Source organism: Triplophysa dalaica, chromosome 4 (assembly GCF_015846415.1).
Source record: "Triplophysa dalaica isolate WHDGS20190420 chromosome 4, ASM1584641v1, whole genome shotgun sequence".
In the NCBI taxonomy this organism is placed as follows: domain Eukaryota; kingdom Metazoa; phylum Chordata; class Actinopteri; order Cypriniformes; family Nemacheilidae; genus Triplophysa; species Triplophysa dalaica.
Window position 1 is genome coordinate 28,178,153 of NC_079545.1, and position 12,729 is coordinate 28,190,881.

Here is a 12,729-nt window from a genome sequence, read left to right on the forward strand (position 1 = left end):
TATGAAAATATTCTCCATATATTTTTATAAAGTGCGACATTACATTCAAGCAAGAATTCATAGAATAAGCAAATCGCCGTATCTAGCCTTACAGTAGAACACTTAAAGTCCCAGTAAGATTTAAAGCTACAATTCTTATTTTGTCACATGAAATATTACAGCGTTTATTGTAAATAGTTTATCATTGTGGGTCATTATCTTTTTTAAAAATTCATGTGCAGTCTGGTGCCAGTTTCAACAGCAACGGCTGTTTTTATACATTTCATCAAATCGCAGAGAAATACGAAAGCCACGGCCAATATATTTCTCATTTGAAATCCCATTTAACTCAGAAGTGCGTCAAGATACAGAACTAAAAACAAAAGCAACTTCCAGTTCACAGGGACTTTAAAAACAATTAACAGCATTTTATGACAAGTTCATGCAAGAACTCTGTCATCCGTTCTCCTCTGTAATAAGGAAAATATTTCAACTTTATATAGACAAAAAGAACTAAAGGTAGGCTAAATACAGAATCATAGATCATCACACCTAACAGTGTTTAATGGAGAACTATTGGTCAGAAAACAGAAAAGCAGCTCAAACAGAATTAAGATATTTTCAAAGCACCACATCATAACATATAACACAACTCGGGTCAGCAGTCGTGTGTCCAAAACAAAATAAAATCACATCCACTGGTCTGGAACAAATTCAGATCCACTTCAGACCCAAACAAAGATTTAGATGCTTATTCCTTGATGGAATGCTTTGTTTCATACACACTGAAGCATGAACAGAAACTAAACTTCCCAAAAACAAATATTCCTCTGCTGGTGTGCGAGCGCAGATATTAAGTTTCGGATCTCAGACACTTTACAGTTCATGTGAGATGTTGACGGTGACGTCAAGACTGCTCCACATCTTCTCTCTCAGAAGCTGGACTGACGCGATGTGTCAGAGGAGTCAATCGGGAGGTCAGAGGTCATGTCCACACTCCTGTTTTTTGTATTGCAGATGACCATCGGTGCAGTTGCCATGGAGACAAGATCTCGCTCACACAGGCTAAGAGATTCTTTCATCTGAACGGCAGGCTGCAGAATATGAGAAACGGATCAGACTTTGCGACTGTTTGCACACTTTGCTGTCTTATGGCTTGAATAAACTACAAGACCTTTAAAATTGAATTTAAAAAAACTAGACATCACACACTTGCAGACTTTTTAACACTTTCAGATAGAAACACACTAAGTGATCAAATCTGCAGACCGGCACAGACGTTCGGCAACAAGTCCAGACCGAAAATCTGGGCAAAAGTCTTGTAGTGTTTTTTAACCTTTACTAAATTTTTTCTCAGTTTGAAATATCGTCAAGATCTCATGTAGAAAACCTAAAAGATGACACATTGTGAAGCCCACATAATGTTTGATTTCTATGAATGAAACGTCACCTTCTCCGTGGTCAGTGAGGAAGATTTGATGATGGTCTTCTGCTTGACAGATGATGCTGTGGACACATGTGACTTTTTCTTCATCCGCTTCAGTTCTCCCATGACCTACACACACACACACACACACACATTTATTTTACATGATTTTAACCAGGCATCTAAAAAGTGAGGAAAAACATCCTATAATGAAATAACAGCAGCTGATCTCCAGGAACATGTTTAGTATGATCATTGAACACACTGACGTGACAGTACCATAGTACAGGAGTTGTGTGTGGTTGTGTGGAGTTTGTTGGCGTAGACAGACGCTTGTCTGCTAAAGTGACTCTCGTGAAATGATGTGTCGCTGTTTGTGGAAGAAGTGAGACAGTCCTTCTGAACGCGAGACAGACAGGATAAACCTGGAACCTTCTCAGCTAGTGTGGCTCTTTAAAGAAACACAAATGAACACTCACTCAATCTTTTTACATTTTAATTAAATTAAGAAAAACTTTTTCGCGAAACTGAATTACATTTCTCCAACAAAATCTAATTTGTTTGAAATGATGCTTTATAATCTTGTTGTATGAATAAAAAAATGTAATAGTCTTGATTAAAATCATTTTGTAATTTACATGGATGTTTTAAATAAAACCAAGATAAATAACCCAATTTTATCAATTAGACTATGTTGTAATAGCACTCAAACACATTTTAAGCACATAGCACACTTCATTTAACTTCAATAAGAAGATATTGAAATAAAACCTAACACCAAAAAAGTGTTTTACTGAAAAGTTCATAAAATAATACTTATTTAAGAAAACTCTCAAAATGCAGTTATACGCAAAGCATGCTGGGAAATATAAGTCCTCTGCCCAATTGTAACTGTTTTATATTAACACAACACAACTCCTTTATGTTGTCCCAACATTCTTGATTCAGTTATATGACTAAACTTAAAAAAATCATGTTGTGACCAAATTTCCCAAAAATTGTGTTGATTCAACTTAATTAAGTTAATTAAATTGAACAAGCAGCAAAAAAAATGTTTTTGAGTGCTGATATCAGCATATTCTCTTCTGATAATTCCCATGCAGCTGCTCATGAGTCTTAAAAAAGTAGTTGTTTTTAAAAAAAAATAAACATCTGTATGTACATTTATAAAATATGTTGTTTTTCACACAACCATATACTCTATTATATTTCATTATTTTTCTGCTTATAATTATTTGTTTTTTCCTTATTTCTATGTTTCTTCTTGACTGTCTGTTCTAAAACGTTTCAGTAAAATTGTCTGTGAAATGTTAAATGATTTGCAACGATGCAAAATTGTGAACAGCATTGAAGAAATAAATCTGAATTGAATTAAACATCTGTGCATTTTCTCAGAACTCTTAAATCAGACTTTTAGATTGACGAGAGTTCACTTCAGAATCCGCTCTACTAATGACACCAAATGTATTCGTTCACCCATCCTATATGATGATGTAGTTTGTGTGAATGAGGATTTATTTACCGGTATTTGCTGTGAACGATAGCGTATATGAAAGGGTTGTAGATGGCAGATGATTTGGCGAGGATGGCTGGCAGTGTTTTCGAGTACGGCGTGAGGATGTTTGCGTACCTGAGAAACAAATGAACCGAAGTAACAGAACATGAAGAACAGAGAGACAGAGAAATATGAATACACATCATAATATTTAACTACAGATGGGCTCAGATTAACGCACAAGCACACACAAGACGTACCAACACAAAAACACTATTCATAGCATCCATTAAACGGGGAGACAACAAACAGAGACTTTCAATTCTTTCAGTTAAATAAAAAAACTCCTTTCCAAACATCTCTTGAAATCTCCACAGTATTGTGAATATGTTGCATGTGTGTGTGTGTGATTTTAACCTCTCCTTGGGGTCAATTTGAATGGGAAATGTGAAAAAAGAAAAAAAGAAATGAATCTGGCATGAATCTGAAAATGTCCATACAGAAATGAAAAACCTGGTACTAGAGCAGATTGAAGAAAAGACACGCTCATGGACACACATACACCTCCAGGGGGGCAGGGAGATCTTCAGCAGCACAAGTTACAAAGCTGACATTTCAAAATGCATTAAAAACAATAAAAATTCACTATTTGAAAGAATATTTATTTATACATAAATTCACATAATGTATCACAAAAGTTGTGACACGAGCAGTTAGCCACATCCAGTTAAATGAATGGCTCTCTATGGCTAACCATATTACTTTTATTACTGTAATCCTTTTAGGTTTATCTCTAATCAGCAGATGGCAGAATATTACACCTAAGACCTAGATCCATAAACAGAAAAAATATATAATTAAACTTGGATAATCGTTTAAGTGATTTTTTCAATAAAATGTAATATTTCACATTAAAGCTAATGTTATATTTGAGGAATTTTGTGGTAATTAGATACAAAATTACTTCATATCTCCCAAAACACATTATTAATGTATAGTTGAGAAGTCAACAAAAAATAATATTATATTTTTTTACAATAACTTCATCAATTGTTGGAAAGGAGGACCACATGATGCATAAGAGAATTGTATTTTTACATTTTTTAAAACATCTTCTCAAAGCAGTGTCATAAACGACAGATTTCAATACAGTGTTCAAGTCTGAGCTTTAATTTGGTTAGTCATGATTTCTGTTGGGATTTCCATGACTACATGTGTCTATATACTGTCCTGTCTGCCTAAAGGAGAAATAAGATCAGGGCAGTAGTGTGAACACACAGGCCATCTGTTCCTCCTCTCATCACATGATCTTATTCTCCTGTAAAATCATCATTTTACAAGACATTTCTGGCAACATGTGATAAGAATGCTGATGTATATATACCAGACATACAGTTGTGCTCAAAAGTTTACACACCCCCTGCGGAATTTGGAAAAGTAAGAGGATTTTTGAAAATGAAGGTTTATTCAGTCAGGTGGTTGTAAACCTCTGAAAATGGTTTTGGTTTAAAAATATATATATTTAATTTCCTGAAAAACATTTATGCATTTTTAAATCTTCTGAAGGACATTAGTGAATGAAAAATTAACGAAACAATAACAATTTACACCAAACCCATTTTCAGAGGTTAGTGTTGGTGTGTGCACATCCCAGACGTCTGTGAATGTTTGTGTGAATCGGATGTTGCTTTCTACATGTGTACAAAGATTTGTGTGTGTGTGATTTGTGCGCTCACCCGGCCCAGGCGACGAGTGTGACGCAGGCGTAGGGCGCCCAGGACAGAACGTACACCACTATGACCAAGGCGGCTATTTTAGCCAGTCTCCACTCGCTCTTCATGGACTGCTGCTTCACATAACCCGACTTCTGAGAGAGCCGTTTCAGATCTCTAAACACACAAAACACCGTCACACGTTCAATGGTCCATCAGTCAGACTGGAGAGCAGCGAGGAGAACACACCTGCCGGCCTGACGGACGGAGAGGAACATCAACAAGTAACAGTAGAGGATAACAGCCAGCGGGATGAAGAAGACAAAACAGCACAGCATCATAGTGTAACTTCTGCTCGCTGGATTCTGAGACACGTAATCCCACGTGCATGACGTCATCAAACCTTCAGGGATGTATGAACCTGGAACATGGACGTAAGACTCTTTTGAGGTTACTCAAAAACACTGAGTAACAACACTTGAATTAAAGTTGGGCTGTACTTTCAATAAACAGAATGAGATATAAAGTGAAAAGATGTAGAATATATGAGTCTTACTCCATCCCATGAGAGGTGCGAGACTCCAGGCCAGCGAATAGATCCAGATGGAGAGGATGGCCAGAGATGTTCTGCGTTTGGAGTTCCACTGGATGGTGTGCAGTGGTTTGGTGATGACCAGATATCGATCGATAGAGATGGCCAACAGATTTATCATTGAGGTGATGCCAAACAAAGCACCACAGAACGCATATATTTTACATCCTACGCACAAAAGACAAGTAACAGTGTTTACAGCTGATGTAAACCCAAATGCTCAAAATAATCAAACAGATTAAGTAGTGTAAACCTAACTTGATATAAAAGTTCTGTGTACTCAAATATTTTCAGGTCCTGAAACGCATTTATACTCTTGAGTTAATTATAATGATTATTTTTCACTTACTTGAAGTTTTGACTCTAACTAAAAAAAAAAATTACAATTCAATTTACTTTATTGAAACATGTTAATTTAACACAAAGTCAATGTGTTTGATTTATGAATATTAAGACTAAGAAGTATTGTATATTTAACCTTAATGTACAATTTGTGTAATTAATAAATAAGGCCAGTCTACTTAAATTCATTAGAATGATTAATTAAAAAATTGTTCACACTTTATATTAAGGTACACAATAGTTTTTTTTTGGCCTTTTGCATTTAATATAGATATGACAGTGGAGAGTGAGACTGTCCAAAACGGTCCTAGACTGTTCAAACTCGGGTCATCGGAAGTGCAGGTGCACAACACAGTCCACTGGATCACTTGGCGCCGACACTTATTAAAATTGAACCGTATTCAAAATGTTTAAGTTCTGATTACCTAAACAAAGAACCTCCAAATAACTTTTTGAGTATTGCCAACTTATCCGGGTTTTCGGTGTACCGATAACATGCATACTGCCCTCTTACCTTAATCTAATACTAAATATTAATACTTAACATTATTCATTGAATGCTAACTAATATACATTAATTGTAGGGATCCACGATAAATGGTGATTTTTTATTGTTATCGGTATAGGCTGATAAATAAGGATTTTTAATGTTATCGGTATCGGCTGATAAATGGTGATGTTTAATGCTATCTGTATCCGCTGATAAATGGTGATGTTTAATGCTATCGGTATCGGCTGATAAATGGTGATTTGTAATGTTATTGTATAGGCTGATAAATGTCGATGTTTAATGTTATCGGTATCGGTTGATAAATGGTGATGTTTAATGTTATCAGTATCGGCTGATAAATGGTGATTTGTAATGTTATCGTATGGGCTGATAAATAAGGATATTTAATGTTATCGGTATCTGCTGATAAATGGTGATGTATAATGTTATCGGTATCTGCTGATAAATGGTGATGTTTAATGTTATCGGTATTGGCTGATAAATGGTGATTTTTAATGTTAGTGGTATCGGCTTATAAACGGTAATTTTGTATGTTATTGGTATCGGCTGATAAATGGTGATGTTTAATGTTATCGGTATCGGCTGATAAAGGGTGATGTTTAATGTTATCGTATCAGCTGATAAATGGTGATGTTTAATGTTATCGGTATCGGCTGATAAATGGTGATGTTTAATGTTATCGGTATTGGCTGATAAATGGTGATTTTTAATGTTATTGGTATCGGCTGATAAATGGTGATGTTTAATGTTATCGGTATCGGCTGATAAAGGGTGATGTTTAATGTTATCGTATCGGCTGATAAATGGTGATGTTTAATGTTATCGTATCGGCTGATAAATTGTGATGTTTAATGTTATCGTATCGGCTGATAAATGGTGATGTTTAATGTTATCGGTATTGGCTGATAAATGGTGATTTTTAATGTTAGTGGTATCGGCTTATAAATGGTAATTTTGTATGTTATTGGTATCGGCTGATAAATGGTGATGTTTAATGTTATCGGTATCGGCTGATAAATGGTGATGTCTAATTTTATCGGTATCGGCTGATAAATGGTGATTTTTAATGTTATCATATCGGCTGATAAATGGTGATGGTTAATGTTATCAGTATCGACCGATAAATGGTGATTTTTAATGTTATCGTTTCGGCTGATAAATGGTGATGTTTAATGTTATCGGTATTTAAATTAATATTTAGATAATGTATATCTGCAAATATGTCAGTCATCGGCTTCCAATGTTAAAGAATTATCGGTTATCGTCATTGGCCAAAATTTACATATCGGTGCATCCCTAATTAAATGTTATGCATAACCCCCAAACGTAATGAAAAGAAGATAAAATAACGTAAAATTACCCAGTTCTCCAAACATCCACTCTTTATACAGGCTGTTGATGAAGAGAATTGGAGATTGTGTGATGGCCATGAGGAAATCGCTCACCGCCAGATTCATTATAAAATAATTTGGCAGACTTCTCAGCTTTTTATTACTGCAATAAAAACACATGTCTCATTAGAGAGATTTCTCATTCAACCACATTTACTAGTAAATCAAGTTTACAATTATCCTGATTCTTAAACGTTCTCTAAAAGTTGTTGAAAACCGTTCTTGCAAAAACAACACATTTGCATTTTAACAGCTAAATAAGTGCGTGTATATGCACAAAATAAACAGATATGTTTTCATGTGTTTACATGCAGAGTAATAAACCGGCTACGCTGAAAACCGCGTTTACATGGAGGTTTGAGACTTGGTGGGTTTCTGGCGTACAGTGACGTCACCGCCAATAGTCTGTTTAGTCATTAAAAATGCAGCGGGTAATCGGTCAGAAGCTGTATTTTTATATCTCTTCTCATGTCTGCAGAACCAGCATATGCAACAATTCTTCATTTTTATGCGTTATTTTACTGTTACTTCTGTTTGGGGCTTTAACTATTGCACGGCCAGACATGCGCACATAAACAAAAATGAGAGAAAACCAGTGAAGATGTTTACATGCAGCGTGGAATCGGAGTAATGGGCAAAAAACAATCTCAATTTATGCCGTTTTAAGCGTTTTCATGACTTACACGTTATCAACTTATAAAGCATAATCGGCATAAGACTGTTCATGTAACTCATTACTAAACGTTCGAAAAAATTATAATAGTTTGGTCTAGAAAAACTCATCATTTAAGATGAAACAATGGTTTCGGAACGTAATGGGAATGTTAGCAAAATGTTATTTTTGTTTGCTGGAACATTAAAAACAATGCAAAAACACAACAGATGAACAATCACGGTTATTTGTGTTAAAGCATTTGTCAGTTAGAAATGTAATATCACAACACAATCTACACTAATCTTATGTGTGACAACTTTTAAGATGTTAAATGAGAAAAAGGGAATAAAGAGCGAAACAGGAGTGGGATCAGATCGAGGCGGTCTCATCAGTCACAAACTTCATTCAATTCCGTGAAAATGTCAACCTTGCCAGACCACAATTTTTTTTGTTTTTACCAGCGGTGTTTACTCTGGCAGCAGCACAGATTTAACAATTGGTGTTCAAATCCCCATGTGAGATCTTTCTTCAAACTCTTAAAGCATTTGTTTTATTTTTACTTCTTGATTTTTCATAGTCAGGTAAGATGCATTTTCAGGATTGTCACATCCATAACGCTTCACATTCCTCATAAATGGACACACGAAGATGAATATAAAGAAACTATTTGATGTTCTATACAGACATCACTTCTCCATTCATTGGGTATTATTGCTTCAGGATTGTGCATTTTATTTCACAGAAATCCTACAAAGTTTACCGTCTCCCAAAAAACACCTCCTTTTTGTCCCGCATGTTTTTTTTGTTTTTTTTTAAATTCCCCTATGAAAAAATATAGTTATTTTCTTTTTATAGACTAACATTTTTTGATTTTTATACTCTATCAACAAGGGTTCAGTAAAATATAAGCAGATTGTTCAATATAATCGTAACAAATTCATTCTCTGAGCATTTTTATGTCACGTCCATAATGCTGGAAATGCCCATCAGTCAATTCTCTTCCACTCCACAGAAGCTTATGATTTCCGTCATTTCATCCATTCATGTCCATGTTCAGTACATTAACTTTGTTATCTGCGCATCATTCATAATTCAGTGGTTTGCCAGGAGCGCTGATCTCTTGAACCCAAAGGAAAAATCATAGAATGAGGATTATGGAGAATGTCGGCTGACCTGCTGCTCTTTTGTGGACAATAATCTGAGCGAATGGACGATGGAAAGAAAATAAAACCGCTTTTTTCCTGGATTTCTGCTCCGCACTGACCCAAATCACTCCAACAATTAAAGTCAATATCATGAACGAGATTAAAGCAGAGGGATTACACAACACATGAACCTCAGTCACTCTTCCCTTTTTCACGTTTAACATTTAAACTACTTACTGCGATATGATGCATTTGATTTTATCAGTATTATACAAGCCACTTTTATCTAAAATAACATTTTACTTAAACCTGTGAAGGATTCTGTTGAACAATCATATCGTTTTAATCTAAAATTTCAATGTTGGTAAAAATCTAAGTTGACAGAGACATCAGGCAATGTGTCAAATTGTCACCACTGTTAAATAAAAATGCACATGTATACAGTTTGTTAAACTGATTTGAAACGAAAGCAAACTCAAGCGCTCAAACCTGTAGAAGGCGAACATGACCAGCGTGTTTCCGGTGACCCCTAACGTGCCGATGATGAGGATGATGAAGGCGATGATGTAATGCACATGGTCAGGGATGTCCAGTCGCTTGTCTATCTGCCGTTGGGGCTCCATTAGCGACCTGTAGAATAACACACACATGTTTATGATGTCTCCATCACTCTCTGTGTGCCCAGAGAACACACTAACACACTGAAGCGTACTTGACAGAGCAGTTTGTTCATGTCACATGACACATCCAGCCCACCCTCTCCTTCACAGAGATCTCACAGAGACGTTCATCTTAAACTGATCATGTCAACAATGAATAAGCAATTATTATTGTGTGTATATTTCTCTACATGTGTGTGTTTTTGCTCTGTATGTGGTTCTCTGTGTGTGACTGTGTGCGTGTGTTTATGTGTGTGTGTTGCTCCATGTGTGTTTATTGCTCTGTGTGAGTGTTGCTCTATGTGCGTGTGAGTTTGTTTGTGCGTGAGAGTTTGTTTGTGTGTGTGAGTTTGCTTGTGCATGTGAGTTTTCTTGTGTGTATTTGTTGCTCTGTGTGTGTTGCTCTGTGTGCGTGTGTGTGGGTGAGTTTGTGTGTGTACGTGTGGGTTTGCGAGTGTGTGTTTCTCTGTGTCTGTGTTCCTAGTGTGTACGTTTCTCTGTGTGAGTGTGTGTTTCTCTTTATGTGTGCGAGTGTGTTTTTTGTGTCTATGAATGTTTGTTTTCTCTCTAATATGTGTATTTGATTTGCTGTCAGTGGTGGGAGATGACACTATGTAGTCCAATGGACATTTCGTAAACATAAGAAGAATTGAGAAGACAGGAGAGTTAAGAGATGAAGGATGTGTGGTACAGACCGTTCTGCTCGCTCTGTATATATATATATTTTCTGTAAGCAGGTCAAAGGGTGAGAGCGACAGAAGGAGAATCAGAGGGAAATGAAAGGAGGATTTGACCGTGACAGGCAGTCGTGATTCATTTTAAGAACATCAGAATGTTTCTTGAGGACAGACTTCTGAAGATCTTTCAGCTGTAAACACAACACACGGCAAATTCCTTTAAAACTCATTTCTGAAGAGACGTCTGTCTAAAGCTGAACCTGCATTCATCCCAGTAAATGATTTTACAGTCTTCAATATTTCACTCTTCTCATTTTAACACATGTCCTTTGTTCTTGAAGTTCTGCGGGCAGGTTTATAACATGTGTCAACAGCTCACTGTGGGATTGAATGATGTGGATTATATCTCGCTCTCCATAATCCCACATCCTCACTAAAACCTCTCGGACAATAACAGCATTAATCTAATTCAGCCTTCGACATGACAACACAAGAGACAAACACTGAAGATATAGCGCACACATCACATCATCAGACCAACATCACACTGCAAAACATTTCAACTTCTGATCTCAAACATCACAGGAAAATATAATGGAAAATGTACGTCTCATTCGTTCACTCGTTTGTTGAGATGTTTGACTATTAAACACTTCACTTTTATGTTACATTATAACTTCTAGTTGTACTTCAGCATGACTGTATTAGCCAATCAGCATCCAGGACCAGCGGACTCATTTATAGAAAGATAATAGATGTTCTTTTCTTTATCTGGTAAACCTGTTACAGTCAAGTCAAGTCAACTTTATTTATAGAGTGCTTTTTACAATGTCATTGTTACAAAGGAGCTGTGCATGAAACATATTGACTATAAGCAAAACGTTTAAAGTTATTAAAGTTAAAACAAAAAGGTGAAAACACAGAAAACACACACACCGATTCAAACACCCAACAAACACAATTTGCACATGCAGTAACACACACACAAACACGCACACAGTGGTTTACAATGAGAAGCACACATTTGAGATAAAGGAGAGAGAGACACACAGGTCAAATATTAAACAGACTATAAATTCCTATATGCAATATTAATTTTAAGGAAGCCCTGCGATGGGTTGGCACTCCATCCAGGGTGTATCCTGCCTTGATGCCCGATGACTCCTGAGATAGGCACAGGCTCCCCGTGACCCGAGGTAGTTCGGATAAGCGGTAGAAAATGGAATGGAATGGAATTTTAAGGAAAACTTTAAATTTCTAATAAGTTACAGCAGTTAAACATGATGCATGTGATAAAGTTAAAAAAATAACACTGACGTGCATGATAAGTATGAAAAAGCATTTTATAGTCATATAGTAAAGACAAATTGTTTCGATTTTTCCCATGATTTTAAAGTGAATGAGCTGTGTTCTGATCATGTGCATTTCATTATTTCACATTAGCGATAAGTAGACAATTATTACGCTTAACGATTGCTCGACCAGACTGAGTTCTGTATGACGATGAACAAATGTTCAAATCTAACCATCTTTAACTGGACACGAAACGTCTCTTCATGTTGCAATGGTAACCATGCCAACATCTCACTCTATGATAATACTTCGGTATAAAATACACAATATCATATTTATTTCAATATTTTAAATGACAGACTCGGAAACGTGCCATATAGCATCCTCTTTTCTTTATCCTCTAATCACAACTGTTGTTTAGAGTTATGAGACGAGTCAAATGATCTAAAAAGAGCTTTTATAAAGTAAAATTACTGCACCAGATGGCCCTTAACAAAGAATGTCTATTATTTTTAAAAACATTCTCTAAGTTAACCTGGAAGACCATACAGTCATGTGACCACCATTCTATATACACGATTTTGCTGTTGATAACCTGATATCCATAATATTGTTAAATCCCTATCCATTAGTCATTAAATAACCTTCAGAAAATCATCAATCATTCTGTAATCATTTCTGTAGTTCGTCTTCAGTTTGCAATGAAATCAAAATCCTTTTGTAGTCTCTAGGGAGAGATTTTCTTGGAGTAGATGCAGATAAATCTGGTGTTTTATATTCTTCGTAAAGTCAGAAAGCTCCACATGAGTGTGATCTATTCCCCAGTCAAATAACATCACGTGTGATTTACAA

General features: G+C 35.9%; 1 protein-coding gene across 1 annotated transcript; it reads right to left on the reverse strand.

Annotated features, from left to right (window-relative positions):
- Positions 1-911: 911 nt before the first annotated feature.
- opn4xb (opsin 4xb) lies at positions 912-9,871 on the reverse strand. The gene is made up of 9 exons (XM_056744854.1): positions 9,738-9,871; positions 7,418-7,551; positions 5,169-5,372; positions 4,862-5,033; positions 4,637-4,789; positions 2,928-3,035; positions 1,685-1,856; positions 1,430-1,534; positions 912-1,073 (listed from the first exon to the last, which is right to left on the reverse strand). Exons 1-9 carry the CDS (start codon positions 9,869-9,871, stop codon positions 912-914), a joined length of 1,344 nt encoding a protein of 447 aa, XP_056600832.1.
- Between the last annotated feature and the right edge of the window lie 2,858 nt (positions 9,872-12,729).